Raw genomic sequence first — 26,036 nt, forward strand, 5'->3', positions numbered from 1 at the left:
AGAGGCTAGGCCGAGTGCCTTGACAGAGCTGCCCAAGTGTGAGTGAGTGTATGTGTATGTGTCCGTGTATGTGTCTGTGTATGTGTGTGTGTGCGTGGCAAGGTCTAATGGAATTTTCAAATAGCTCACAAACTTTATATAAAATCTACACAAAACACACAAACGGCTGCGCTAACGGTTCCGCCAAAGAAGACGATGACGGTAACGATGTTAGGGTTGGGGCTGAGGTTGGGCTTGGGGTCTGGTCGTAGTGACACGTTAGCCATCAACAACAATGGCGACGACACACATGCAGAACGACTATGGCAGCGTTTCAATTGCACTTCCGCTTGTACCAGTTTTCATTTCAAAACTCATAAGTTTTAGTCAACGAGGCGACGTTGACGATAGCGATGACAGCGTCGTCGACGACGACGTGACCAACTTGGGTATGCCCGGCGCAGCTGGCAGCTTGGGCAGTGCTCGATCTTGCGGCTGACGGCGCGGCACGAGTATTTGCAAATTCTAAAACTTTTCAATATGTCGTCGTACTGCGGCACACACTGTGGGGCAAATGCAAACTGTCAGTGGCAAAAATAAATAATTTTGCAAACAGCTAAGCAGATACCAAATGACCAAGGGCTTTGTCTGCATGTGTGAGTGCTTTGCGGCGGACACATATTCCGGCGTGCTAGAGCGAAAGCCAAGAAGGAGATTGGCATTCATTGACTCGTCTTCATTATGCAATGCTCGGTATTGATCCCTTGTCCGGGCAGCGAAAGCTGTCTTGGAAAAATAACGGAAGTGTGCCCTAGCGCCCAAGAGACGGCCTCGGCGTCGACGTCGGCGTCGGCCTCTTCTGCCCGCTGCTCAGCTGCTTGACAACTTTCTCCATTAGCGCACAATGGAACACGACACACAAGTCGAATTTGTTGTCTGAGCCATCAATTCAAGTTGAAGACGCCTTCTCGCCATTCTCGTGCCCCCTCCTACTCCCCTTTCCCACTTCCCACTTCCCGCTTCCCATTTTCAAGCCAGGCGACACCAATTTCGCTTCGTCTGTGTTTTATTGCTGCGCGCATTGAGTCAGTGTGCCGTTGCCTCCTCTTCAGCGCGCCGGCTGAATTGAGTTGTTTTGCATAGTTTAAACAAATCCCTTGACGGCAAGTCTTGGTCAGGAGTTATGAAAATATGATGGGGTCGGGACATTGTTGCTTCGCCGGTATTCCAACTGCACAGAGATGCCTGTGAATAATTTATATATATTTTGCAAATGGGATAAATAGTTTAGGTGCTTTGGCCTGTGTCGTTTTGTCGTTGTATAAAATTTGTGATCATTTGTTTCAGCCGCTGTTGCCAGTTGGCTACTTATTTCTTGGCAGCCAGCAACCACCGTGCCAGCATCTGGGATAGACCCCTTGCTTCCGCAAAAAATAAGAGTAAACAAAAAAAAAAAAAAAAAAAAAAAAACAACAAAAAACAGACAACAATTTCTAATTACTGTCATTTGGCTCTGGCTTAGGTTTTGGGCTTTGCGGCCACTGAAAGGCAGGGGAAGAAGCCAACATTTCGCTAATTTTTGCTGCGATATGTCTGAGCGCGCACAATTTGGCTTGGCTCTGGCGCAATACAATTATTTGGCGGCTTGTTTTGCGTTTCATCAATTCATTGGGATTGAGGTTATGGGTCTTGGGTCTTGGTCTATGAAAGGGTATAAAATGGAGCGACGGCTTACCCCGAAGTAAGCTTTTAACTGCCTCTTCTCATAGATGTACGTATAATATATACATATGGAACATCTTTAAAAGAGTTCAAATGGCAAATATGATAAGACTGCCTTGGAGTCGTGCGCCGCTGCGAAATATAACGCCATCGCTCTATTAATTTATAGTCGTGCGGCTGCATCCACGGCAACTTGCAACTGTCCTAGGATATTTGTTCAACGCCACTCCTTGTTGGTGTTTACGTCGCAGTTTCTGATGCTGCAATTAAAAACGCTGATATATGTTCTTTTTACAATTCAATAAATTCACGCAATGCTTTACTGCCATCTGACTGTCTAGCCATTTGACTGTCTGACAGTGCGACCGGCTGACCATCCATTTACCCTGGGCGCTACTTTTAGCCCAGTGCGCCTTGTATACAATTTATTTTGACTCTTTGCACGCGAGCAATTTCGAATCCTGCAACCAATGACAGTTTAATTAATTGCCACACTGTAATGCGTTTTAAATTGTCATGTTTATACAGGAATGTCCGGCGGGTGCCAAGAGCCCGGAACGCTCTGGCAGTTGCCGGCCAGTCGGCCCGCTCACACTGAGCGGACTGTGGATGCTGGCCAGTGGTTGTTGAACAATGAACAATGGTCGAGAACAGAACTCAATCAGCCAAAAACATTTACAATATTTCTCGAAAATAGCTCAGGGATGAACTAATAAGTGAAAAAGCTGTAGCAGTCTGTAGTGCTTTCACGCAGATACCCTGAATATATTTTAGTATTGCTATACTTCCACAAATCGAATACATGATGCACTCAAATATATGAAGAGCTTCTTCTTAATTTATCTGAATACCGTGATCTCATTGAAATGGATAATCTGGGCGTACTGAAAGGCAATATCAGCGATGAGCTCACATTTATCTTTTAATTGGGGCTACGAGCTGAGTCGATATACTCTTCAGCACGCAGAGATCAAGGTTGTATATTTTATACCATTTTGATTGTATTCCGTGAACATTGCTTCTAAATTTAACAAAATTCTTTATGCAATTTTTGACGCACTGAAGTAGGAACTATTCGTATTATTAATATTATTTATATAATTCTATATTGGTTTTGTGCAGTGTTTGAATTGCTCTTCGCGCGTCTTTTTGAGTTAGACATTTACAATTTGATATATAACAAGTAAGAAGGCTTCAGTCAAGACTGCTCGACTAGGAGATACCCTGAACTTTCCAAGCTCATATTCTAATCATTCTGCACTTCTTTTATGCACACATACATAAACACGCATCCACGTATAAGCACGCGCTCTGCTGACTGCGCAGTTAGCAGCGACTGCGCTTGGGCTGCGCTGCAGTGTGGGCAATATTATGAGAATTTATTTGTTGAATACTTTCTCTTGTAGAAGGACTATATTTATTTCAGAGCCAGATCATATGGTTAGAATGTGTGCACATTGCAAAGCACAAGTCTCTAGTACTTGAGATACGTTTTTACAAATTTGGAGCGAAGGGGGCGTGGTATCCGAGATCTGTAAATTAAAAAATCTTTGTATTCATCAAATTTATGTATGTACAGAAGTCTCTAAGTATAAAAGTGTTCAAATTAGGCTGAAATGTAGATTCTTCGATTATTCTCGATAAAAAAGTTATCAGATGAGTTATCGAAAAATAAGATAAACTTGTACTGCGTATGGTATACACGAGTATGCATGCCAAATTTCAGTGCTCTATCTCTTATAACTTCTGAGATCGGCTTACTCATACGGACGGACGGACAGACGGACAGGGCTATATCGACTTAGCTCGTCGTCCTGATCAAGAATATATATACTTTGTGGGGTCTGCGATATTCCTTCTGCCTGTTAAATACTTTTCCCAAATACATTATACCCTGATTTCCCATTTTCAATGGGTTCAGTGTATACAAATATTCTTGAGATGATAACTTAAGATACAAACTTTATATTTGTGAATCTACTTTTTTTAGTTTTCATTTTAAAATTATAGTTTTGGCAGGTACATTATACCCTGATTTCCCATTTTCAATGGGTTCAGTGTATACAAATATTCTCGAGATGATAACTTAAGATACAAACTTTATATTTGTGAATCTACTTTTTTTAGTTTTCATTTTAAAATTATAGTTTTGGCTTTAATAACTTTGTGTATTGTCGTAAAGAGCAAGATGCAAATTTTCATACAAGATTAATTCTGTCAAATATTTAGACTTGTGCAAAAAACTTGAATACGATATTAAAATATATAGAATATTTTTCAATGTTCTCTTAATATAATATCCACTGTAGTTCAACGAGTGGTTATTACCCACCGAAGGTGGTGCGGCTGTGTTGTTGGCATTATTATTTTCAATTTGTGTTCCATTGCTTTTAATAATTGCTATTATTGGTCTGGTTGGGTGGCGATGTTTTTTCTCTAGTGTGTTTTTAATTTCAACACCTACATATATGCATATGTGGCTGCAATATTTATTTCATCAGCGCTTGTCGCTTTACGTCTGCTGCGTTTCAATTAAAACCTCGGATCCACACTTGACCACAACATTTGAAATGCCTGAATGGCATTTAAATGGCATCAAACGTGTCTATTATGATTTGAAAATGCATCGTAATTGGCAGCCAGTAATTTGTTAAAGTGCTTTTGGGCTCCAGGTCGAAGTCTGCTTACGGATTATGCAGCAGCAGCAACACCAGCAGCTGCACCGGCTTTGGCCACATTTGCCAATCAAATGCATTTGCAACATGGCGTATGCGTAATATTAATTGAAGTTAAGTCTGTGCTTGCGTTGCAGGGATTATTTAGCTACTGCTGGCCGCAGAGGCAACGGCCTGTACGTCGATTAACCCTAATAGCATACGCCTCAGGGAACACACACACGTCTGTATTTATATGTCTGCTTATGTGTGCTTAGGTATTTCCACCACACTTTAAGCTAAATTGGCGATAAACCAAAAAGCAAACGGCTGGCAGACGCTACGTGCAACAATTGTTTATCGAATCAATTCACTTAATATGCACAGCAATGTTGACGTACTCAGAAATGCATCAGCCCTCTTCGGATGGGCATGCGAGCAGCAACAATTCATTGTGATAGCCGTCGGCGAAGATGGCTGCAGATGAGATTGTCCTCGCTAGCAGATGCTCACGCGCAATTTGCGTCCACATCTCAGCCGCATGTATCACGTAAATGGCAGCGGAATTCATCACTTGTCTGTGGATGATGGCGATGCTCGGTAGAGGCTCACAGATGCATGGGGTTATAATTTTAGTGTCTTTTGCTGTCGCCAAAGCCAGGAAAGAACTTTGCATTGACGTCATATTTCGTGCGGTCGTGCGCTTCTGTTTTGAAGTTAATTACAATGCGCCTGGCCCTGACTCGTGACTCCTGCTGGCTCCTGGCTCCTGGCTCCTGGCTCCTGTCAGCTGACTTCTGACTCCTGACCTTGCGTGCTGCATTCGCGATGCAGGGGTTTCGCTTTTAGCTTGCCGCGCACGTTTGTGCCAAAAATCTTAATTTCTTTTGGACTGGTTTGAAAGTCAGAAGCCCTTCGTGTCCATTTTTCTTCCAATTTAGGGCGCAGCACCGCACAAGCACAAGTAAAAACACAAGCACAAGAACAAGTCCAAGCCCAAGCCCAAGCCCAAGCCTCTAAGCACACACCCCGACACCGACACCGACACCCTTTCGTTCCTTGTAATTTCGTGCATGCGATTTGCGGTTGCCCTAGCCGGTTATCATTTCCAACTGGCTGCACCTTACAACTTTAAAGAAGCTTCGAATGTCTGAATTCTGAATGATTTTGTCATAACATTTGTGGATGGGCACGGAGCGTTTCTGCATACTGCAGAGCAGCTAATTGACTGGCATTGATTATGTGTGTGCCAGGGTCGATTGGCCTTGTTACTCTGGGCCATTTTGCCATATGGGCAATTATTTTAACAAGGCGAATGCAATTTGCTGCACCCCAAATCATATCAGCTTCAACGGCTGCCCGCCCACGGGTCACGCACGCAACGTGACGAATGAATTATCATAAATGCTCTGGTAAACCTTGCCTTTGCTTGCGTGCCAGCAGCTTGGCTCCTGTTGAATCAAATATGAGTCTAGATTAATTTCTATTACTACAGTTGCTTAGTGCGCTCGCAGTTGACGCCCTCTCGAACAGGAGCTCTTCCTCTATCGCCCTCCCTTCCCATTGTCCCTCCCATGCATACACTTTTAATTTCCCTAAGTGAAACGCCGCAAGTTTTAAATTGGCTCGTTTCTCTCAAGGAAGCGTCCAGAGAGGCTTCGCAGAGCTACAGAGGCCAACACTGGATCCCATGCACTTCAGGCAGCTGCAGGGCATGCCTGCCCTTCCCTGTTCCGGTGCCTGATGCTTTGGTATTGTTCCTGGTTGCCTTTTGAGCGCCTCCTGCTCCTCATGGAACTCCATGCGGCAGCAGCACCGCCGGCGGCCCGAACGGCGCCTCGTCATAAGTTTTGATTTGGCAAAAGTCTCCTGCTGCGCTTTTGTTTACCAGCCACGGGCAGTGCCCGAGGGTGCTTTGCTGGTGCAGTTGCATGGCTTTTGGCTGGCTTCAGCATGAGCCTTTGTCTCGGACGATCTTAGACGCTTGCCGGGCTGAGTGCATTAGGGATACAGTCGGCGAATAACCTAAGATGCTGTGAATACGCGGAATGCTCAGGCAGGTCAGGCCACGCCAAGCCATTATCTTTGCGGATTATGAATGCATGAATTCCTATCGGCACTGCTCAGACTTCCCCAAAGGCATGTAAAACTCGTTCAATAGTTGCCGTGGGACGTGCAGGAAGTGCAATTCGTTGATTGCCTAAGATTTCTATTTGAGCTTCATGCAAATCGAAAATCTATGCGTTTACAGTGGACTAAAGTCGTGCATAAGAGTGAGTTTATCGTCGTTTAGTTCTAGGCAATATTATAAAAGCTGTTACTGTTATTATAAAAGTATCGATAATAAAGCTCTACAAACATTTAGAGCAAATTATATCCTATATAAAAGTCATGCATCATCGGGTAATTTCTGAAAATACTTATTTATAGAGAAGATTTTTACTTTTTACACCCGGAATCAATCGATTTATTATGGGTTATCTAAAATTAATGTAAGATATTGTAATATAGACGGAAATGTGTTTGACTGATTGAGTTTTAGTTTAGATTAGCTACTTTTTACTTCAGAAGTGAAGTACCGGTGTTTGCGCGTAGTCTGCGAATTTCATGAATATAATTTCAATTCTGTCTCAGCAAAAATCTTACCAACCATGGCAAAGTTTTGGCTGATGAGCACTCTCTTTTGCTCTTTCAAAAACAGCGATTGTTCTCTTAGAAACCATATAAAAGGGCTATAAAACGCAAGACCTAATTTCTAATTCCACCCCATTTCACGAAATCATACTTTGCGCGCGTAGCGTGTAAAAAGTGAAACTCCCACGAATGCAATACAAATAGCCCAACAGGCTAGAAACACTATCGAAAGAGTGTTACATAGTTTCAGTTGCTATACACATATTCTTACACTTGTATACACTCATACGCATACACAGACGAGGTTGTACGACCCAATCCAATCCATAGTACTGAGAACTGAGAGCTTGGGACAAAGCGCTCAGCAGTGAGAGCGACGAATGGTCAATAAAGACGAAAGTGTTCGCATGCAAAAATGTGAGTTCCGAACCGAAGAAAGTGAGAGTTTCTTAGCTTTTAGGCCAACTGACCCGAATAGAGGATTCGGACTGGAGTTGGGGATTGGAACGCTGACCGCAAAAACCTACAGTGTATATAATTTATATGAGTATATATAATATATATATATACACATATGTATATGTATTTTTCGGATTCTATTTGCATAATTATACCAAAATATTCAAATTTCTATTGATTTTGCACTAAAGTTGACGTGAAAAGCAACACTTAAACTTCAAAATGTGTAAAACAAATTTAAATTAAAGCTAAGCACGCGTCGCTTATAATACGCGTTATAAAAAGGAGAACTTACCTTGAAGACCTTGAATGAGGAGACCACATAGAATGCACCGTCCTCCAGTTCATCTAGGTGGTACTTTCGGTCGCCATCCATGGAAAAAACGTAGCGTGCACCGCGTGGCAAGTCCATTTTAGGAGAGATTTTGTCGAGAAGATTGTCCAGCGAGGTAACATCTCGGCCGGGACGGTAACGCAACTCAACGCCCGGGAAGAAGGGGTCGCCATTACGGTAGAACACAACGCGACGAGCCTTCCAGTACGATAGATTCGAGTAACGGGAGGCCGCGGCACTCGAGATTTCTGGCCGCGATTTGGAGCGTACTAGCGGCACGACTGGTGGCTGCTCTGAGTTCTCACTCATGTTATCCAAATAGCTGGGACTAAGCGCACGACTCTGGGCGCCTGTGCCTACCCCCGAGCCTACAGCTGGTCCGCTGGCTCTACCGTTGCGCTGAGACCAATAATCCTGCGAGGAGCCACCGGCAGTGGCAGCGGCACGGACTGCAGCTCCACCTCCACCCACAGTCGGTGCTGCACTGCTATTACCCTGCAAGTCTCCGGATGCTAGGTCATCATCCTCGTCGTATTGGGCATTCTGAAGATGTATTTGAAAGCTTGTTGAGCTGCCGGCACGCCGACTTGTGGGACTCTTAGTAGGGCTATTGCAGTTACTATCGCTGTTCCGACCCAGGCGCGAGCTGTTGTTATTTACGTGGTTATCGTTATCATCGAACTGGGCTGTCGTCTGAGTGAATGTCGGCGAAACGTTTCCTTCGAGTTGTAAGTTCGAACTAATTTGAGGCATTGTTTGGCCGCCGAGAATGGGCGCGCCATTAACAGCTGCGAGGCCATCGTCGCCATCACCATCGCCTTCACCATCGCCATCTCCATGACCAACATTAGCCCCAGCGCCTGTACCAGCACCAGCCCCAGCAACAGCGTCTCCGTAGTCGTTCTCTTCGTTGGACATTGTCCGTGTAGCAAGAGTTGCGCTCAAGCTCTCTTTGCTTTCCTCGGCTCTCTGTCTCTGTCTCCCTCTGCGTCTCCTTCGCTCGCTCTCTATATCTTGGTCTGTTGTGACACAAATCTCTGCGTGCCGTTGCCTTGCGTGACTCCTTTGTTGTGGTCAAAAGTCGCCAGGGTAGCGTATATATCGCGTCGACTCAAAACGACTTGAAGGAGCAGATTCTACTCGATTCGTTCGCGTATAAGATTTAGATTCGACGTAGTCGACGTGGGCCACGTGAGCTGAGAGGTTCTGGCTTCCACTTACATTGTCCGTTATTAGATCCTCATATACAGCTGTAGATGATCCTAAAAATGCACGAAATATTTATGCCCTTAGCGTGTCGAGTTACTTAGAAATTCGTTTTATATCAAATCTCGGTTTGAGTTAGCACACAAATCTCGCTATTTGAGCTATTTGGAGCTTTCTACTCGATAGCCATCATCGGAGTTCTAGCAAAAGGCAATGCGTCCATGTCATGTCCATTTTCAGAAGCCCTTCAGATCCACTCCAGACTCAACTCAACAACTGTCGGACCAACAACTTCACAGTTCCTTTGTCTGTAAACAGTGAAACAGTGTAAGGAACCCACTTCAACTTCTCACTCTGCTTCGACAATGATGCCAGCGTTGGGCTCTTGAATGGAAAAATCGCGCACTATTTGTCTTGTTTCATGCATCCGCCCTTTAAGTCTCCCCTACATTGGACTGTGCCTGTGTTGGCGAAGTCCGCCTGTGTAGGGCCTCAGAAGTGGCTGCTGCTACAATTGACTTTAAACGAAATTTCGGGCCAGTTGGCAAACTTGCTCTGTTGTACGTACAAGTGGGCAAGGATTTTTCACTTATATGCAAGCATATCCACGCTCTGGAGCTGACCGAGAGCTGGGCGTAACTTGCCTCAAGTGACGTGGGTCTGTTCAGTTTGGCCCGTCCACCCCACTGACGCTTGGCTCATATGCAACTATTTCAGCCGCATTGAAATTTACCATTGCGAAGTTTTTTGTTTTGGATAGTGGTTGGCTGGTCGGTGGAATCGGCTGTGGGAAATTGGCGAATGCTTCCACGTTTTCTACCGTTGACTTACCTGGCTTATGTAAATTACGTTTATTGCAACACGTTGCACTGCACTGCTCTGCTGCCGTTTGTGGCTTGGGTCGTTCGTTGTCCTTTGCACTATTTTTTGCGGCAATTAGGTTAATGCCACTTTGGCCACGGACCTCTGGGATGATGTTGACTGCTAATGGGCAAGCGGTTGTTGGCTCCTCGGATGGCGCAGCCTCCGTCGCGTTTACTCGCACTAATTACCTATCAATCAGGCTCGATTGTTTCTACTTATTGGAGAAAACAGGCGGCGCGGGGATAAGCACACATATTTACTTGAATCGAATTTAATGAAGTCGAGCAAAGTTTATTAAAATATCTTACGAGAAAGTTATCAAAGAGAAGTGTTCAACTTTCAGACTGCTCTTCCCTTGGCAGCTCTTGGCCGTGTGCACAATGCAGAAGAAATTCCGTCTGGCAACTTTGCCGGTCGAAGTGTTTTTGAATTGTGTTTCATGTGCCTGTCCACTCTAAAGTCCTACACGTAGCCAATTTTCATAGAGAGCGCGCCTCGGGCTCCGTCGACGACGACGACGACGTCGCGGGCATTGAATTACTTTCTGTTGTTGTGTTGCTTTGATTGTGGTGCAGGCGCCTGACTTATGGGCTAATGCTGCCACGCGACTTCTCCGGCATCGCCACACCTCCAAGCCCCGCTCGCCTAATTGTGCTCTGCTTATAAGTCACCCGTCCCTGTGGCGGGCATTGTGCCATTCGCCGTTCTTTTAACCATTTTGCTGTGCCACTTCCTCCGCCTCCGTCCAATCTCGTGGTCGACAAACCCCTCTAAAACAGGCTAGCGGGAGGTTTAACCACCTCGGCGACATTACGAGTAAAGTGCTCGAGCTCAGTTTGAGGTATCACAAAAGTTAGCACTTGTTTCTTAATGGCTCGAGCGTTTGGTGCTCGAACGTATGTACAGCGGGATACCGCACACTTTAACTCCATCGGAGAGCTATTTGATAGAGACATTAACAAGAATGCATTTATAAATATCATCAATATTAAGTTATCGATAATGATGATAACACAATCGCAAAACATGTCATCAGAAATGTAAGCTAGAATCGATTTTATGTCTTTTACATAGCCTTGTTTTTACAATAGGGAGTAATTTAATGATCCTGATTTTGTCAAACGACACATATGCAAATCTGTGTGAGTAAACCTGACTTTTTTGAAAGGTGAATAATTATTTATTTTCGGTCTATCAATGATAGCTAAGTTTTAATTAACCTAAAGATTATATATGAGTAACTTTTGAAATATCAAAATTTTCAGAAAGATTTGTTCTTTATTCAGTTTCTTGGTCCAATGTGTGGCCCTCTAAGCTAACGTGCTTATTTAGTTGTAAAATTAGAGTCACGAATTTGCTGATTCGTTGTATTTTACGTGGGTAAAATCATCGCCGACAAAACCTTTCACCATGTCATGGGGCTCCTTGCTGCGACGTTTCCCACTTACTTTACCACTTCTTTGGTAGTCCCAGGCTGCAATGCCGTCAATTTTGGTTTCGGGTCACGCTATTCTACTGAACCGATTAACAGAAGTGCAACTGATCTACAGTTGTATACCCTGTAAGCTCTCAAAGAAGAATTTAAAAAAAAAATCGTTGTAATGTAAAAGTTGCAGCAATAGAAAAAAATCTGAAAATGCTTATATAATAAAATATATATCTAACTATAGTTGAATACAGGATATCTTATAACAGGGCACTTTTAATAAGTCCCCATTAATTAGTCATCTCACAATTAGGCCAAACTCCGGTGGAAATACGTTTTTATTACATTATATTTCCAAATAGCGATTGTGACTTGAACTACATAGGTAGGCGCAAGGTCTAGTTGGGTTAAGTCTCTGCACGACAATCTCAAGACCTCCGTAACTAAGCCGAAACACATAACCCTCTATTGAAGACATTGTATAATCCAAAGGCTGTCAAAATGAATTGTTCACATTAAATTTATTTGATGCTATTTCTATGAATTCACAGATACATTCATATAGAAATAAATTATCACTGGAAATGTTTACGTAGCCTGAGAGTAATGAAATCACACCGAAAAGAATTATAATACATATGTCCCTCCGTTAGAGTATCTTAAGTTCGATATTCTGTTGATGACTATTACGTTTTGTAATTAATAATTTTACTCTTTATTCTTACAGTCGCGTGGGCGACGCACCGTTTGGTGAAGTTAATGTATTATTTTAATATTATTTCCGGAAAGTGCGTGACTTTGACTCATTGCAAATGAAAAGTCAAATCGTGTATTATTTTGCTTCATGTAGTTATGAAGATCAAGTAAGACAGCATGGGACTGCCAGACTATTACACACCCTAAACCATACGGATATAAGGTTTCAAATCTCTAGCTTTTGTGGCTTAAAATTACATAGACAGGCAGGCAGACCTAGATTGGCTTAGCTCGTCGTCCTGAGGTCTGTCGCTACTGCTTCTGCCTGATAAATATAATATAATACAATATGAATACAGTCTAAATTAAATCTCAAGATCCCATATTTACTGAGTCCAGGGTATAATATATACAATAAGGTCAAGCCTAGGATTATTTAGTTTCAGTTATCATGTTGATAACAGGACGTCGTCATTGAGTAACTCCGTCTGCTTATTCATATGCTACATAGGAGTTAATACTTATATCTTCAACTTAACCAAATCACTTTATGATGATTTCAATCGAGCTGATTAAGAATTTGCATGTTTCCAGTTTATCCAACTGTTATTACTGGCATATTATCAACCGCATTAGTGGCTAATCTATGAAATATCTCATGATTATTAAAACTACATATGTATTAATCACAAAATGATGTCTCCACAAGTCGACTATGTATTATGCCGTAAGCGTAAAATAAGACTTCATTTCCCTTAGGCACTTAAAATAATGTTTGCTGCGCTGCTCTTTTAATTTTTATAAATTTTATAGAGTACAGATAACTGTGATTACTCTGAGATACTCTAAATTTTAAGTTTTAGTATAGATCTATGTTCAGGGTTATAGCCTCTGCGACCAAGCCAAAAACAATAAAAAACAAGTAAGAAAGCTCTAGTCGAGACTGCTCGACTACGAGATCCCCTGAACCCTTGGAGCAATAGATATTTCAATAACTTTTCGCGTCTTTCAGCTTACACAAGAAACCCGCACACACACACGCACGTACGCACACACAGGCATACACACACGCATACAGACACACATACACACACACACGCATACACACACAAACGCATACACACACACACATACACACACACATACACAAACACATACACACACATACACAAACATTTACATACATATACACACACAAGCATAAACACGCATGGGCGGCAGTGAGCGCTTACTATGAGAACTTAATTGTTTAATAACTTTTTTTGTGGACGTACGATCTTCATGAAACTTTTAGATTATGATTATAACATGGATATGCATGTAATTGCCAAAGCACAAGTCTCTAGTATTTGAAATACGCTTTTTACAAAAGTGAGGGTGAGGGGGTGAATTTAAGGGTGGGGGGTAAATTTTAACAAAAACCGAAATTGTATAAATTGCATATAAGCATACATTAAAAATTTGGAGACTCTAGCAATAAAGGTGTAGAAGATATAATTTTATAACTGGTTTTCGATAAGGTTTTTTATCGATAAAAAAAGATCGGGATGAGTTATCGAATTTTAATGATAAACTTGATATGCGCGCTGTAATTACGGACATTCTAAAAAAAATTTGAAGTCTCTAGCTCTTATATCTTCTGAAATCGACGCGTTCATACATACGGACAGACGGACAGACGGACAGACAGACGGACAGGGCCAAATCAACTCAGCTCGTCATCCTGATCAAGAATATATATACTTTGTGGGGTCTGCCACGCCTCCTTCTCCCTGTTACATACATTTCAACAAAACCATTATACCCTGATTTCCCATTGAAAATGGGTTCAGGGTATAAAAACATAATATACGCACTCTATTCATTTCGTCGTCTGTGATGCATATCTAGAGATATATATAGATCCTTGCTATCCGTATTTCAGTGCACTCAGAGATACTCAAGCAGACGAAGAACAAATGCCGCTGGAGTATGCAGCTCATATGAGTGGCAGTGCACCAAAAAGCCACTAGCAAGTCCAATGGCACAAGCCTATATTTTTATTGCATACTTTGGAGCGTGATTCGCAGTTCCCGTCTGGAACATTGTAAATAAATGCGATAGAAAAAATGGTGCAAAGGGTGTGGTCAAATGACTGCAACGACGACAGCAACTGGCAGAAAACCTCAATAAGAACAAGAATGAGAGCGACAACAATGGGGCTGTTTTAATGTGACCATTAAACAATAGCAATAAGGACAATGGATACACACACATACACACAGGCACACACACAAAGCCACCTACCAGTGCACTGGTTGTAGAGCTATAGTAAACGCTTGAACAAAAGCTCGCTGCTTACCCAGTAAACAATTTCAAAAAGATATATGATGCGGGCGAGTCAGTTTGTAACTGAGCTAATCTACGACTACGAAACTATTTACCTGTCCAAGACACTAAAATTATTGTATTCAGTACTCTGATAACTATCTTCGCGAATTATGTGTCTATAGCTTAACTCCACAAATGGCTGCCTGGGTATAATTGCAGCTGCGTGCAAAACATAGTCCTTCCTATTGATGGCATCGCTCGAGATAGCATTTCAATGCAATGTACGAGCATAATGTCCATCACATTGCTCAAAGAAAAGAAACGTTAAGGAATGCATCTGCGACAGCCGAGGCGTGACGATGACATTGAAGGGACATGGAGCCAGTGTTCAGTGTGCAGCTAGTGTGATGAGTCGCAACAAAAGCGACCTGTTTTATGGAAGATGCGACAAAACGAAAATGTCAATAATGAGCCAAGGCTCGTCCCTGAGTGTGCCAGGGGCCCTGCCAATAATGTGTATGCTGTTGCATTTACACCCAAATATCAATGGCTCGCTCCAGAAGCACCGGCAGCAAAGAAGAAAATCCAATAGACTCGAAGACCTACATCAGTCCAGAAGCACCAGGCATCTGCTTTGACCAGCTGAATGAAGCGCATGACAAAATGACAATATGAGAAATGAAAGAACTGAATCGAGTGTAGGTGGCATGAAACCGACCACGAACTACTATTCGGACAACTACGTGGGTCAGTCCAGCCACAGACTTAAGTACTGCACATAAATACGCATACCAATGCGCACACACTTCCTACGTATCTGTTGGAGTAAGCGTGTCGGTAAGCCCGGACGCTTAGAAATGGTAAAGTCAATGCAGTTGTTCGCATTGTAAGCCAACACATCCCTTGCGATAATTTGGTCGCTGTCATGCCGACTGGCAGGAAAAAAGTCGTGTCCTCAAAAGAGAATCAGTTCGGGCTGTCAACGGTTGTTAGCAAAAGTTTCAATTGTCTGCGCCCGAGGATATATGAATGCGATTGTGAATGCGATTGTTTAAGTTTTTGCCCGCCCTCCTCCTGTTGCGAAGACAATTAATTGCAATATTGTGTGCTACAAGCGATCAACATAACGGCTCAAGCCATTTTCATTATCTGCATATGAAGAGGACTGACCAAATACTACTACTTGAGAGCGCTACTTGATGACATTGATAAAATACAAGTTTTAATGATGTTTGAGAAGGAATCCGCTTAGTATTTGTATACCCTGAACCTGAAATTGAAAATGGGAAATCAGGGTATAATGGTTTTGTTGAAATGTATGTAACAGGCAGAAGGAGGCGTGGCAGACCCCACAAAGTATAAATATTCTTGATCGGGGCGACGAGCTGGGTCGATTTGGCCCTATCCATCTGTCTGTCCGTCTGTCCGTGAACGCGTCGATTTCAGAAGATATAAGTGCTAGAGACTTCAATTTTTTTTTTTAAATGGCCGTATTTACAGCGCGGATATCGAGTTTATCATTAAAAATCGATTACTCATCCCGATCTTTTTTGATCGATAAAAAACCTTATCGAAAACCAGTTATAAAATTATATCTTCTACACCTTTATTGCTAGAGTCTCCAAATTTTTGATGTATACCTTTATGCAAGTTATACAATTTCGGTTTTTGTTCAAATTTACCCCCCACACCTATATCCACCCCCTAACCCTCACCTTTGTAAATGGCGTATTTCAAATACTAGAGACTTGTGCTTTGGCAAATACACTTCGCGTCATCAGGTTAGCGCCCCCCTTACACTCATTTTCTTTTACGTTTTTCTCTTTGCCTATTGCACGCAACTTCTTGTTTTTTTTTTTTTTTATTTCATTATCATCATATGAGATGTCTCTCATACCAAAAAAAAAAGCGCGAGTGAAAACCCGTTATGTTTTATTTTCTATTCTTCCCTATATGCGTGCACTTATTTTGCGTCATCAGATTAGCGCCCCCAAATGCAATTGTAATTATCTTGCTTATTTTGGCAATTACACTCACCAAATTTTTTGTGAAGCTCAAAGTATTCAATATATTTATGGTATGGGTACAGAAACAGTTTTATCTTTGGTTGAAAATCAATGATTTAGGCATACTTTGAATCTAGACTAAGCAACCATAAAATTGCTGAAAAACAGGAAAAACAAGTAAGAAAGCTCTAGTCGAGACTGCTCGACTACGAGATCCCCTGAACCCTTGGAGCAATAGATATTTCAATAATTTTTCGCGTCTTTCAGCTTACACAAGAAACACGCACACACACACACACAGGCATACATATACACACACGCATACAGACACACATACACACACACACACACACGCATACATACACAAACGCATACACACACACATACACATACACACACACATACACAAACACATACACACACACAAGCACCCACGCATAAACACGCATGGGCTGCAGTGTGCGCTTACTATGAGAACTTAATTGTTTAATAACTTTTTTTATGGACGTACGATCTTCATGAAACTTTCAAATTATGATTATAACATGGATATGCATGTAATTGCCAAAGCACAAGTCTCTAGTATTTGAAATACGCTTTTTACAAAAGTGAGGGTGAGGGGGTGAATTTAATGGTGGGGGGTAAATTTTAACAAAAACCGAAATTGTATAAATTGCATATAAGCATACATTAAAAATTTGGAGACTCTAGCAATAAAGGTGTAGAAGATATAATTTTATAACTGGTTTTCGATAAGGTTTTTTATCGATAAAAAAAGATCGGGATGAGTTATCGAATTTTAATGATAAACTTGATATGCGCGCTGTAATTACGGACATTTAAAAAAAAATTTGAAGTCTCTAGCTCTTATATCTTCTGAAATCGACGCGTTCATACATACGGACAGACGGACAGACGGACAGACAGACGGACAGGGCCAAATCAACTCAGCTCGTCACCCTGGTCAAGAATATATATACTTTGTGGGGTCTGCCACGCCTCCTTCTCCCTGTTACATACATTTCAACAAAACCATTATACCCTGATTTCCCATTGAAAATGGGTTCAGGGTATAAACAGAACACTAAGTGGCAAATTTCTTACAAATAGGGAAAACTATGGAAAAAACTATATAAGCGGCAATAATCAAGTGATTTCAAAAATGGAAGAGCATTAGTTCGAGAAGCTTCGAATTCCCACGAATCGACCACCAAGATTAGGGTTAAAATCAGTGTTAAGACGAGCTTATCAACGGTCCAAAGAGCAATTAAGAAAGTTAATTACTTAAAGAAACAGAATGTAAAACAAGTAAGAAAGCTCAAGTCGAGACTGCTCGACTAGGAGATACCCTGAACCCTCTAAGCTGATATTCTAATCATTCTGCACTTCTTTTATGTACACATACATACACATGCATCCACACGCCTGCATAAGCCTGCGCTCTGCTAACTGCGCAGTAAGCTGCGACTGTTGAATAATTTCTTTTGTAGACGTACGATTTTAATGAAACTTTCAGAGCGTAATCATATGGTAAATATATATGTACATTCCAAAGCACAAGTGTCTAGTACTTGAAATTTGAATTTACAAATTGGGGGAGAAGGGAGCGTGGTATCCAAAATCTTTAAATTACAAAATCTTTGTATTCATTAACTTTATATACAACACAAATTTGAGGACTCCAGATCTAAAAATGTTCAAATAAGGCTAAAAAAACAAAATCAATTTTTCGATTATTCTCGATAAAAAAGTTATCGGCTGATTTATCGAAAAAATAAACTCGTACTGCGTATGGTACACACGAGTATGCATGCCAAATTTCAGCTCTCTAGCTCTTATAACTTCTGAGATCGACGCACTCATACGGACGGACGGACGGACGGACGGACAGACGGACAGGGCTATATCGACTCAGCTCGTCGCGCTGATCAAGAATATATATACTTTGTGGGGTCTGCCACGCCTCCCTCTGCCCGTTACATACTTTTTCACAAAACCATTATACCCTGATTTCCCATTTTTAATGGGTTCAGGGTATAAACAAGTAAGAAGGCTCCAGTCGAGACTGCTCGACTAGGAGATACCCTGAACCCTCTAAGCTGATACTCTAATCATTCCGCACTTCTTTTATGCACACATACATACACATGCATCCACACGTACGCATAAGCCTGCGCTCTGCTAACTGAGCAGTAAGCAGCGACTGCGCTTGGGCTGCGTTGCAATGTGGGCAATATTATGAGAATTTATTTGTTGAATAATTTTTTTTTTGTAGACCTACAATCTTAATGAAACTTTCAGAACGTAATCATAATGTTCAAATGTATGTACATTCCAAAGCACAAGTCTCTAGTACTTGAAATTACAAAATCTTTGTATTCATTAACTTTATATACAACGCAAATTTGAAGACTCCAGGTTTAAAAGTGTTCAAATTAGGCTAAAAAAACAAAATCCAATTTTTGATTATTCTCGATAAAAAAGTTATCGGATGATTTATCGAAAAAATAAAGCAAACTCGTACTGCGTATGGTACACACGAGTATGCATGCCAAATTTCAGCTTTCTAGCTCTTATAACTTCTGAGATCGACGCACTCATACGGACGGACGGACGGACAGACGGACAGGGCTATATCGATTCAGCTCGTCGCGCTGATCAAGAATATATATACTTTGTGGGGTCTGCCACGCCTCCTTCTGCCCGTTACATACTTTTTCACAAAACCATTATACCCTGATTTCCCATTGAAAATTTGTTCAGGGTTTAAAAAGACACCAGTCGATATGCTGAGAAAAGAAATACGCATTAATTTTGGCCGGGCGAACATGACGTGGTCTACCCAATGGCAGCATGTTGGCTTTCCTGATGAGAAAAATTGAATTTGGAAGGAACTGATGGCTAAAATTATTATATCCATGACCTACTCATAGAGCATTATTTGGGACGGTTTTCAAGCCGCTGCGGCGGGGGGGTGGTGTGGAATTGGTGTAGGTATCAATATCTTACTACAGCACTTGCAAGCTTCAATTTTTGACATCGCGCATGAACGCATAGGACTATAACATCGTGTTTAAAACTGCTGTTCCGCATTTCTATAACCTGTCTGAAAACCGGCATTAGATTTTCCAGCATGATCATGCTCCAATTCAGACCGCCCGATCCGTGAAGTCCTGGATTCAGGGCCAAAAAATTGATCTCATGGAGTGGTCACCATACTCACTCGACCTTAATATCATTGGATTGGGGATGGTTAGTCAGGAAAGTATATGAGTCCGGATAGCATTATAATACAAAGACAGAGTTAATCGAAGGTACTGAACACGCTTGGTCAACCATATCCTTGAATAATATTGAACAACTTTATAATTCCATTCCTAATCGAATTTTTGAAGTAATTTCAAACAAAAAACGGCACCACGCACTACTAATATTACTTAAAAATAATAATAGCTTAAAATACAGGTGTTATTTTTGGTAATTAACTTAAATAAATTGAATTTAGCGCAGGGGGCGCTAATCTGATGACAAAATTTTTGTTACATGTTTTTTGTACATTTTACAAAAAAAATTATTTAAAAATAATCCTTATTGTTACAGTAGCCATTCTTTTTGTATTGTATAAGAGAAATAAATGGAGTATAATGTAAAAAAATTTCAAAGATGGAGCTCTGATGGTTTAGATATTATTTAGCTTTGAGGTTGAGTGTACATGCATATCCATGTTATAATCATAATCTGAAAGTTTCATGAAGATCGTATGTCCAAAAAAAAAGTTATTAAACAATTAAGTTCTCATAGTAAGCGCACACTGCATCCCATGCGTGTTTATGCGTGGATGCTTGTGTGTGTTTGTGTATGTGTGTGTGTGTGTGTATGTGTGTCTGTGTGTGTGTGTGTGTGTGTGTGTGTGTGTGTGTGTGTGTGTGTGTGTGTGTGTGTATGCGTGTGTGTGTATGTATGCGTGTGTGTGTGCGTGTTTCTTGTGTAAGCTGAAAGACGCGAAAAATTATTGAAATAGCTATTGCTGCAAGGGTTCAGGGTATCCCGTAGTCGAGCAGTCTCGACTAGAGCTTTCTTACTTGTTTTGTTTTAATGCTGATGATCAACACCTTTCAAAAACCGTTATAATTTTATATTTCCTACATGTGTTAGCTAGAGCCAGGCGCGTAGTCAGAGATTGTTTGAACCCCCAAAACCCCCCCCCCCCCCTGTATACGCACCTGGCTAGAACTCTAACGCTCATACATATACGAGCATATCATGTCCACCATCCTATCTACGTTAGTACACTAGACTGGAGCAGACTGGTTTGTGAAGAACGCAGTGCATATGGACATAAGGACTTAACGATTCCTACAGTCAGAATAAGACTCCTCCACATACCTGAATAGGCTCGAAGTGCATCCAAACCATCTCACATCTGGTCGGGCTATCGACAACAACGGATTACACATTAAAATAGAATAGAATTAAAAGTTACTAATTTATATGTTAGATTTATAGATTGTATCACAGGCCCATTCGCTAGTAATTGCTTAGGCGAAATGCGCTATAGAGTCTTTGAGAATTAGAGACTACAAATTGAACTGAATAGAAGGAAAAACAGAAATTGCAATGCTCTTTCAATACCCATTTCAGTTGTGTGGTCAACTAACTAATTGCTGGCTTTTTTAATTCGTTCATTTGGCGATTGCTTTTAATATGATTGCAATTTGCGCCAACATTTGGTGGCCAGAACCGTCAAAGAGTTGAATGGTCGAAACCAGCTGCACAGTGGGCGTCTCCGACAACATAGCCAACGCTTTGGCTACTATTTTCCGTAGTCGACTTTTGGGCACATTAGTTTCGCATCACTTGCCAAAAATGCTGTGGCTCGAGCCCGTAGCTTCTACTTTGCGAGCGGCTTGTTGAAAATGGCTGTTTTTATGAATGTATCTGTATATATATATATAAAAGTGTATATATATATATAAAGTGTATATATGTAACTATTTGAGGAGCAGAAAAACTGCAGTTGGCCAGTTGGCCTAATTACATACTATGTATGGTACTTGGCTTCCAATTCCTTTCAGCCAATGTGAAACTTTTCATTAGCTGCAAGCATGAAGAAATAAATACATTGGTAAATCAATTATATGGCTTTCAATTGGTCGTTCGCTTCTATTAATTTATTTGATATATTTAATTTAACGCAGCGCTTGTCGTTAATGGAAACCAAAATGCTTTCAGAATGTGAAGTTCTTGTCCCGTAGCATTTGCCTTTATTACCAGTCATCATTTCAGAGCCGCTGCAAATGTAATAAGCTCTAAGTGTATCGTCTGCGGCCATTGTTTTCCACATCTTCGTAACTTGTTAATTACTTTTTGCATTGCGGACTTTTTATTGAAAATTAATGCCAGCGGATTGGTCATCTGGCAACGTAACGACCCGGCTCCGCTGTAATTGAAATCAGCTTCAATATTACTACAAATAAATAGGGTCTGTAGCGTTGACTCTCCTCTACATTACGAACATAATGGTGTCAATTGCGTGAAACTCATTATGAATTTTGATTATTGACCCATTTTTCACCCTATTTACATTTCACCACTAAAATGATTTTAAAAGAACACAGCGACGGTTGGTAATTAAAACTCATAGCCTATAAATGGCTAATATACATACATATATTGATATATACATTGTTATTCTGGACTAAGTTCATGCCAATTCTCTCAGAACTGTAAGTGCCAACCGTAGCAGGCCGAGATCTTTTTCTTACTCTCACTCATAGATATACGTTTCATTATATTATGAGTAATAATACATTACATTCACTTGAATATGACAAACCTTAATCCCAAGAGTTGCACAGAAAAGCCCTCTCACACTCGCCTTGTTGTGGCGCGAACGTGTAAAAGTATTGCTGAAATCATAAGCAAGTACAAGAAGAGACTATTTTCTGAGACGCGCCAAGTACTCGAAAGATCGAAATGCCGTGACTGCGGCCATTTGATTGGACGTTGCAACTTTGACTTATTGAAGAGCGGCCAACGGTGCGTATGTGTAATCAAGGGCATTTAAGTAGATCTTGACCAATTGTTAGTTCAAATTTAGATTCAATTTCATCTCAACCAGGAAAATCTATGCCGGCTTATTTTGTATATTCTTTGTCCTACTATTGGGATTGGCATTGATACTGATACGTCGATACAATCACACATTTATTTATGGATCTGGCGGCTGCAAGTCGGGAATTTTTTGGACCTACAATGATTGCATTGTAATGGCCTAGCCAAACAGCAAGTATGATAAATTTTTTATTCTGCAACTATATTTTTATCTATCTATGTTCTCATTTCAGAAATTCTTGCCTAAAGCTACGAATGGTAAGTCATGCATGGATGGATAATATTGTGTTTTATTTAGCTCGGCTCAGAACGTAAAAGCAGACGTTCTGCTGCTGATGCAACAACTGCAATTGACTCTGCCAAAACAAAAAGCTCTACTATTTGAAACACGGTTTTTGCAAATTTGTACAGTTTTATATCTAGAGAGTACAAAAATTTTTTATGTAGATTACTGATTACATTATTATTTCCCATTGAAAATGGGTTCAGGTTATGAAAAGCGGAAATAAAGCATATAAGTTTAATTTAATTTCAAAATTCAAAATTCCCGCTGCCCGCTGTTTTGGAATTTTTCCCTCAATTGGATTTTCAAATAAGTAAGAAAACTCTAGTCGATTAGATACTACCCTGAACCCAACTAAAAATGCCCATTTAGTATGAAATGAATGAAATACAAAAGTCACTTAATAAAATATAAAAATATTTTGAACCAATTAAAACAAGAAAGAACGTTGTAGTCGGGCGTTACCGACTGAGGAATACTCATTCACATCCCATCAACGTTTAGTAGTTAAGTTTCTCTCTAATACTGTAGAAAACACAGTTTTTTCCGATTTGCCACGCCCCTACTGGGCGTAGATACCTTATTTTTGGTCAGTTCTTAGAACGTGATAACGGTACCCTAACTGCAAAGTTTGAATGCTAACCCACAAAAAATGTGAAAATTACAGGGTAATTTTCGATGTGCCTCGCCGCTAAAGATGCGTAAAAATTATTTTTGGTTCATCGATAGAGGAGGTTACTGGTACTTAACTATCTAAATTTGAAGCTTCTAGCTATTATACTTTAGGAGATATCAACTTTTGCGGTTTGCCACGCCCCCTGTGGGCGGACATATATCCAACAAAACTTTTTGGTCTTGGGTGATCATCCCGAGTATATATACAAAATTTGAGGTCACTGGCATCAATAGTGTCCAAAATGTAGCAGAATTTAAAAAATCACTATATCTTCAGGTCCGATTTGCCACGCCCCTAATAAGCGTAGACTGTTAATTTAAAGTCTTAAGACTTTATAGAATCATAACAATAGCTGAAGTGCAAAATTTCAGCGCTCTAGCTGTAAAACTCTTGAAGATACACTTTTATCCGATTTGCCACGCTCCCAATGCGCCAAGATATATCCGCTATAGCTCGTGATCTTGGGTGGTCGACGCGAACCTACATACCAAATTTCAGCTTTCTAGCTCTTTAACTAAAATGATATCTGGTATATCGGAAAATGCATCTTCCAATTTGCCACGCCCCTAGTGGACGGATCGGGAAAATTTTAACACTTCATAAAATCGGAGATATACAGGAGTATGTGTTCCAAATTTCAAGTCTCTAGTCTTCAATAGCGCCGAAATAGATTGCGTTCATACGGACAGACGGACAGACGGACGGACGGACATTGCACAAAACCAATATACTAATTCACTTTCGTGAATAAGTATAAAAATTAACATCAGTTGCACCGTTCGGGATTCGAGCCGCGACTTCTCGATCGAGCATCATGCCGCTACTCACTACGCCACCTCACTTTTGGAAGTCGCGCTAGCAAAACTCAAATAGATTCACTGCTGCATCGCCATCTACCAAAACTAAACCAAACTAACAACTGATGTGATTCAAAGAACGTTCCAGAAGAAGTTTGAATGTATGTGTGCACACGTATACGATGCTGTTGTAGCTGCTGCACGTTCGTTTTTTAATTGGCCAAACATTTGATTATTTTTAATTCATTTTTGACTTAATGGAATTTAATGAAACTTTCAGCATATGATCTACATATTATATTGAATATTTGAGAAATTTAAAAAAATGAAAAATCATTCACAATGAACTATAGTGACATCTGACTTGAACTTGAATGTTTTTATTCGATAAAAACATAACGGGATGATTTATCGAATTTTAAAAGCAAATCGACATCCGCGCTGTATATACGGTCATTAAAAAAAAAAAATTCAAGCCTCTAGCTCTTATATCTTCGGAAATCGACGCGTTCAAGCATACGGACAGACAGACAAACGGACAGGGCCAAATCAACCCAGCTCGTCGCCCTGATCAAGAATATATATATACTTTGTGGGGTCTGCCACGCCTCCTTCTGCCTGTTACATACATTTCAACAAAACCATTATACCCTAATTTCCCATTGAAAATGGGTTCAGGGTATAAAAATATGTAATATCCGTAGCCATAGCATAACACTTTTTGGCTCTCCCAGTTAATTCTGTGTTTTGAGCACCTTTTGTGGCCATTTTCGCAGCGTTTTCACCCAATCGAATGGGAGACCACAGTGCGCTAAGCACACCTTGCTAATTAGGCCGCAGGCAGTTTAGCGCCCCTTTTTGGGCGTTGTCAATCACCAAGCCGTTTAAATAATAAATCACTTTAAAATTAGTTTGCCAAGTTGAGCAAGTTGAGCGTCGACAAATTAGTAAAAGTTAATTAAAACTATTTAAATTGCAAATTATTGTAAAGTTTTCCCATACACACACTCTACTCTATATATAGATATATGTATATCTATAGATATACACGTAAATATGTAAGTCTAGAAAAATTCCAACGAGAACAGGCAGACAGAACAAGCTAGCGTGCTGTAGCTGGGTGCTACCGACTGCATAATACTCTTTAACGGATCATTTAATTGTATTCATGAATGAGGTAATGGTTGTTATCCCACTGCACTATCGGCCTTTATTGTGAGAGATTATATAGATTAATCCGACGTAGATAAATATTCAAAATAAACATTAATAAACAATTTTTATTTATTCTTACTTGCGTTGTCAACCTGAGGTCAATAAAATTCAATGGGTATATCTGCGCCTATTGGAGGCGTGGTGGATCGGGTAAAACTGTATCTTCTACAGTTTTAGAGCCATAAAACCAAAGTGTATATCCACGTTCACTTGTAGCCTGGTACAACGGAACATACTGTATAATCTATAGTTTCTTTGTTAGGAACTCCCAATATTCACCTCTATTGACTTGCCAAAGATTACATACATACATAGGACACGCGATCAATCGGAAAAAGCTATATCTTTTTAATATGGTGGCGGTTTCAAATGAGTATTTCACAAGGAGTAGTGCCTCAACACGAATATACATGTATTGCAAATCTTAAACGATTTTCGTTGATTGAAATAGTTAGTTGGAATTGGGGAAAACCAATATACTCGTTTACCTTCGTGAGGGCGTATAAAATGCTGTAGATGTAAAGCATAGAAACACAGCACGCATACACATAGACTAAGGACCACATTGCTGAGTAAACCTTAGCAGAGTTAACGCCCATCCCAGAGCTTCGCAGGATTCACACACCCGCACACACACACACCCATGGTATATACCTATATA

At 40.7% G+C, this 26,036-nt stretch overlaps 1 protein-coding gene and 1 long non-coding RNA gene across 2 annotated transcripts in view; one reads left to right on the plus strand and one right to left on the minus strand.

The window, feature by feature from the left end:
- The window catches only part of DCX-EMAP (Doublecortin-domain-containing echinoderm-microtubule-associated protein), a 41,911-nt gene extending 31,261 nt beyond the window's left edge, over positions 1-10,650 (minus strand). The window contains exons 1-2 of the mRNA XM_018005924.2: positions 9,820-10,650; positions 7,744-9,044 (exon numbers count right to left, since the gene is read on the minus strand). Coding sequence (XP_017861413.1) covers positions 7,744-8,700 — 957 coding nt within the window. The 5' untranslated portion in view covers positions 8,701-9,044; positions 9,820-10,650. The remainder of the gene's footprint in view (positions 1-7,743; positions 9,045-9,819) is intronic.
- An 11,984-nt stretch (positions 10,651-22,634) lies between these two features.
- LOC149269488 (uncharacterized) overlaps positions 22,635-26,036 on the plus strand; it is a 38,268-nt gene continuing 34,866 nt past the window's right edge. The window contains exon 1 of the long non-coding RNA XR_016269978.1: positions 22,635-22,662. This is a non-coding gene — a long non-coding RNA (uncharacterized LOC149269488). The remainder of the gene's footprint in view (positions 22,663-26,036) is intronic.

The sequence above is a fragment of the Drosophila arizonae genome, chromosome 4 (genome assembly GCF_054131065.1).
Source record: "Drosophila arizonae isolate 15081-1271.41 chromosome 4, UAZ_ARI_1.0, whole genome shotgun sequence".
Taxonomy (NCBI): domain Eukaryota; kingdom Metazoa; phylum Arthropoda; class Insecta; order Diptera; family Drosophilidae; genus Drosophila; species Drosophila arizonae.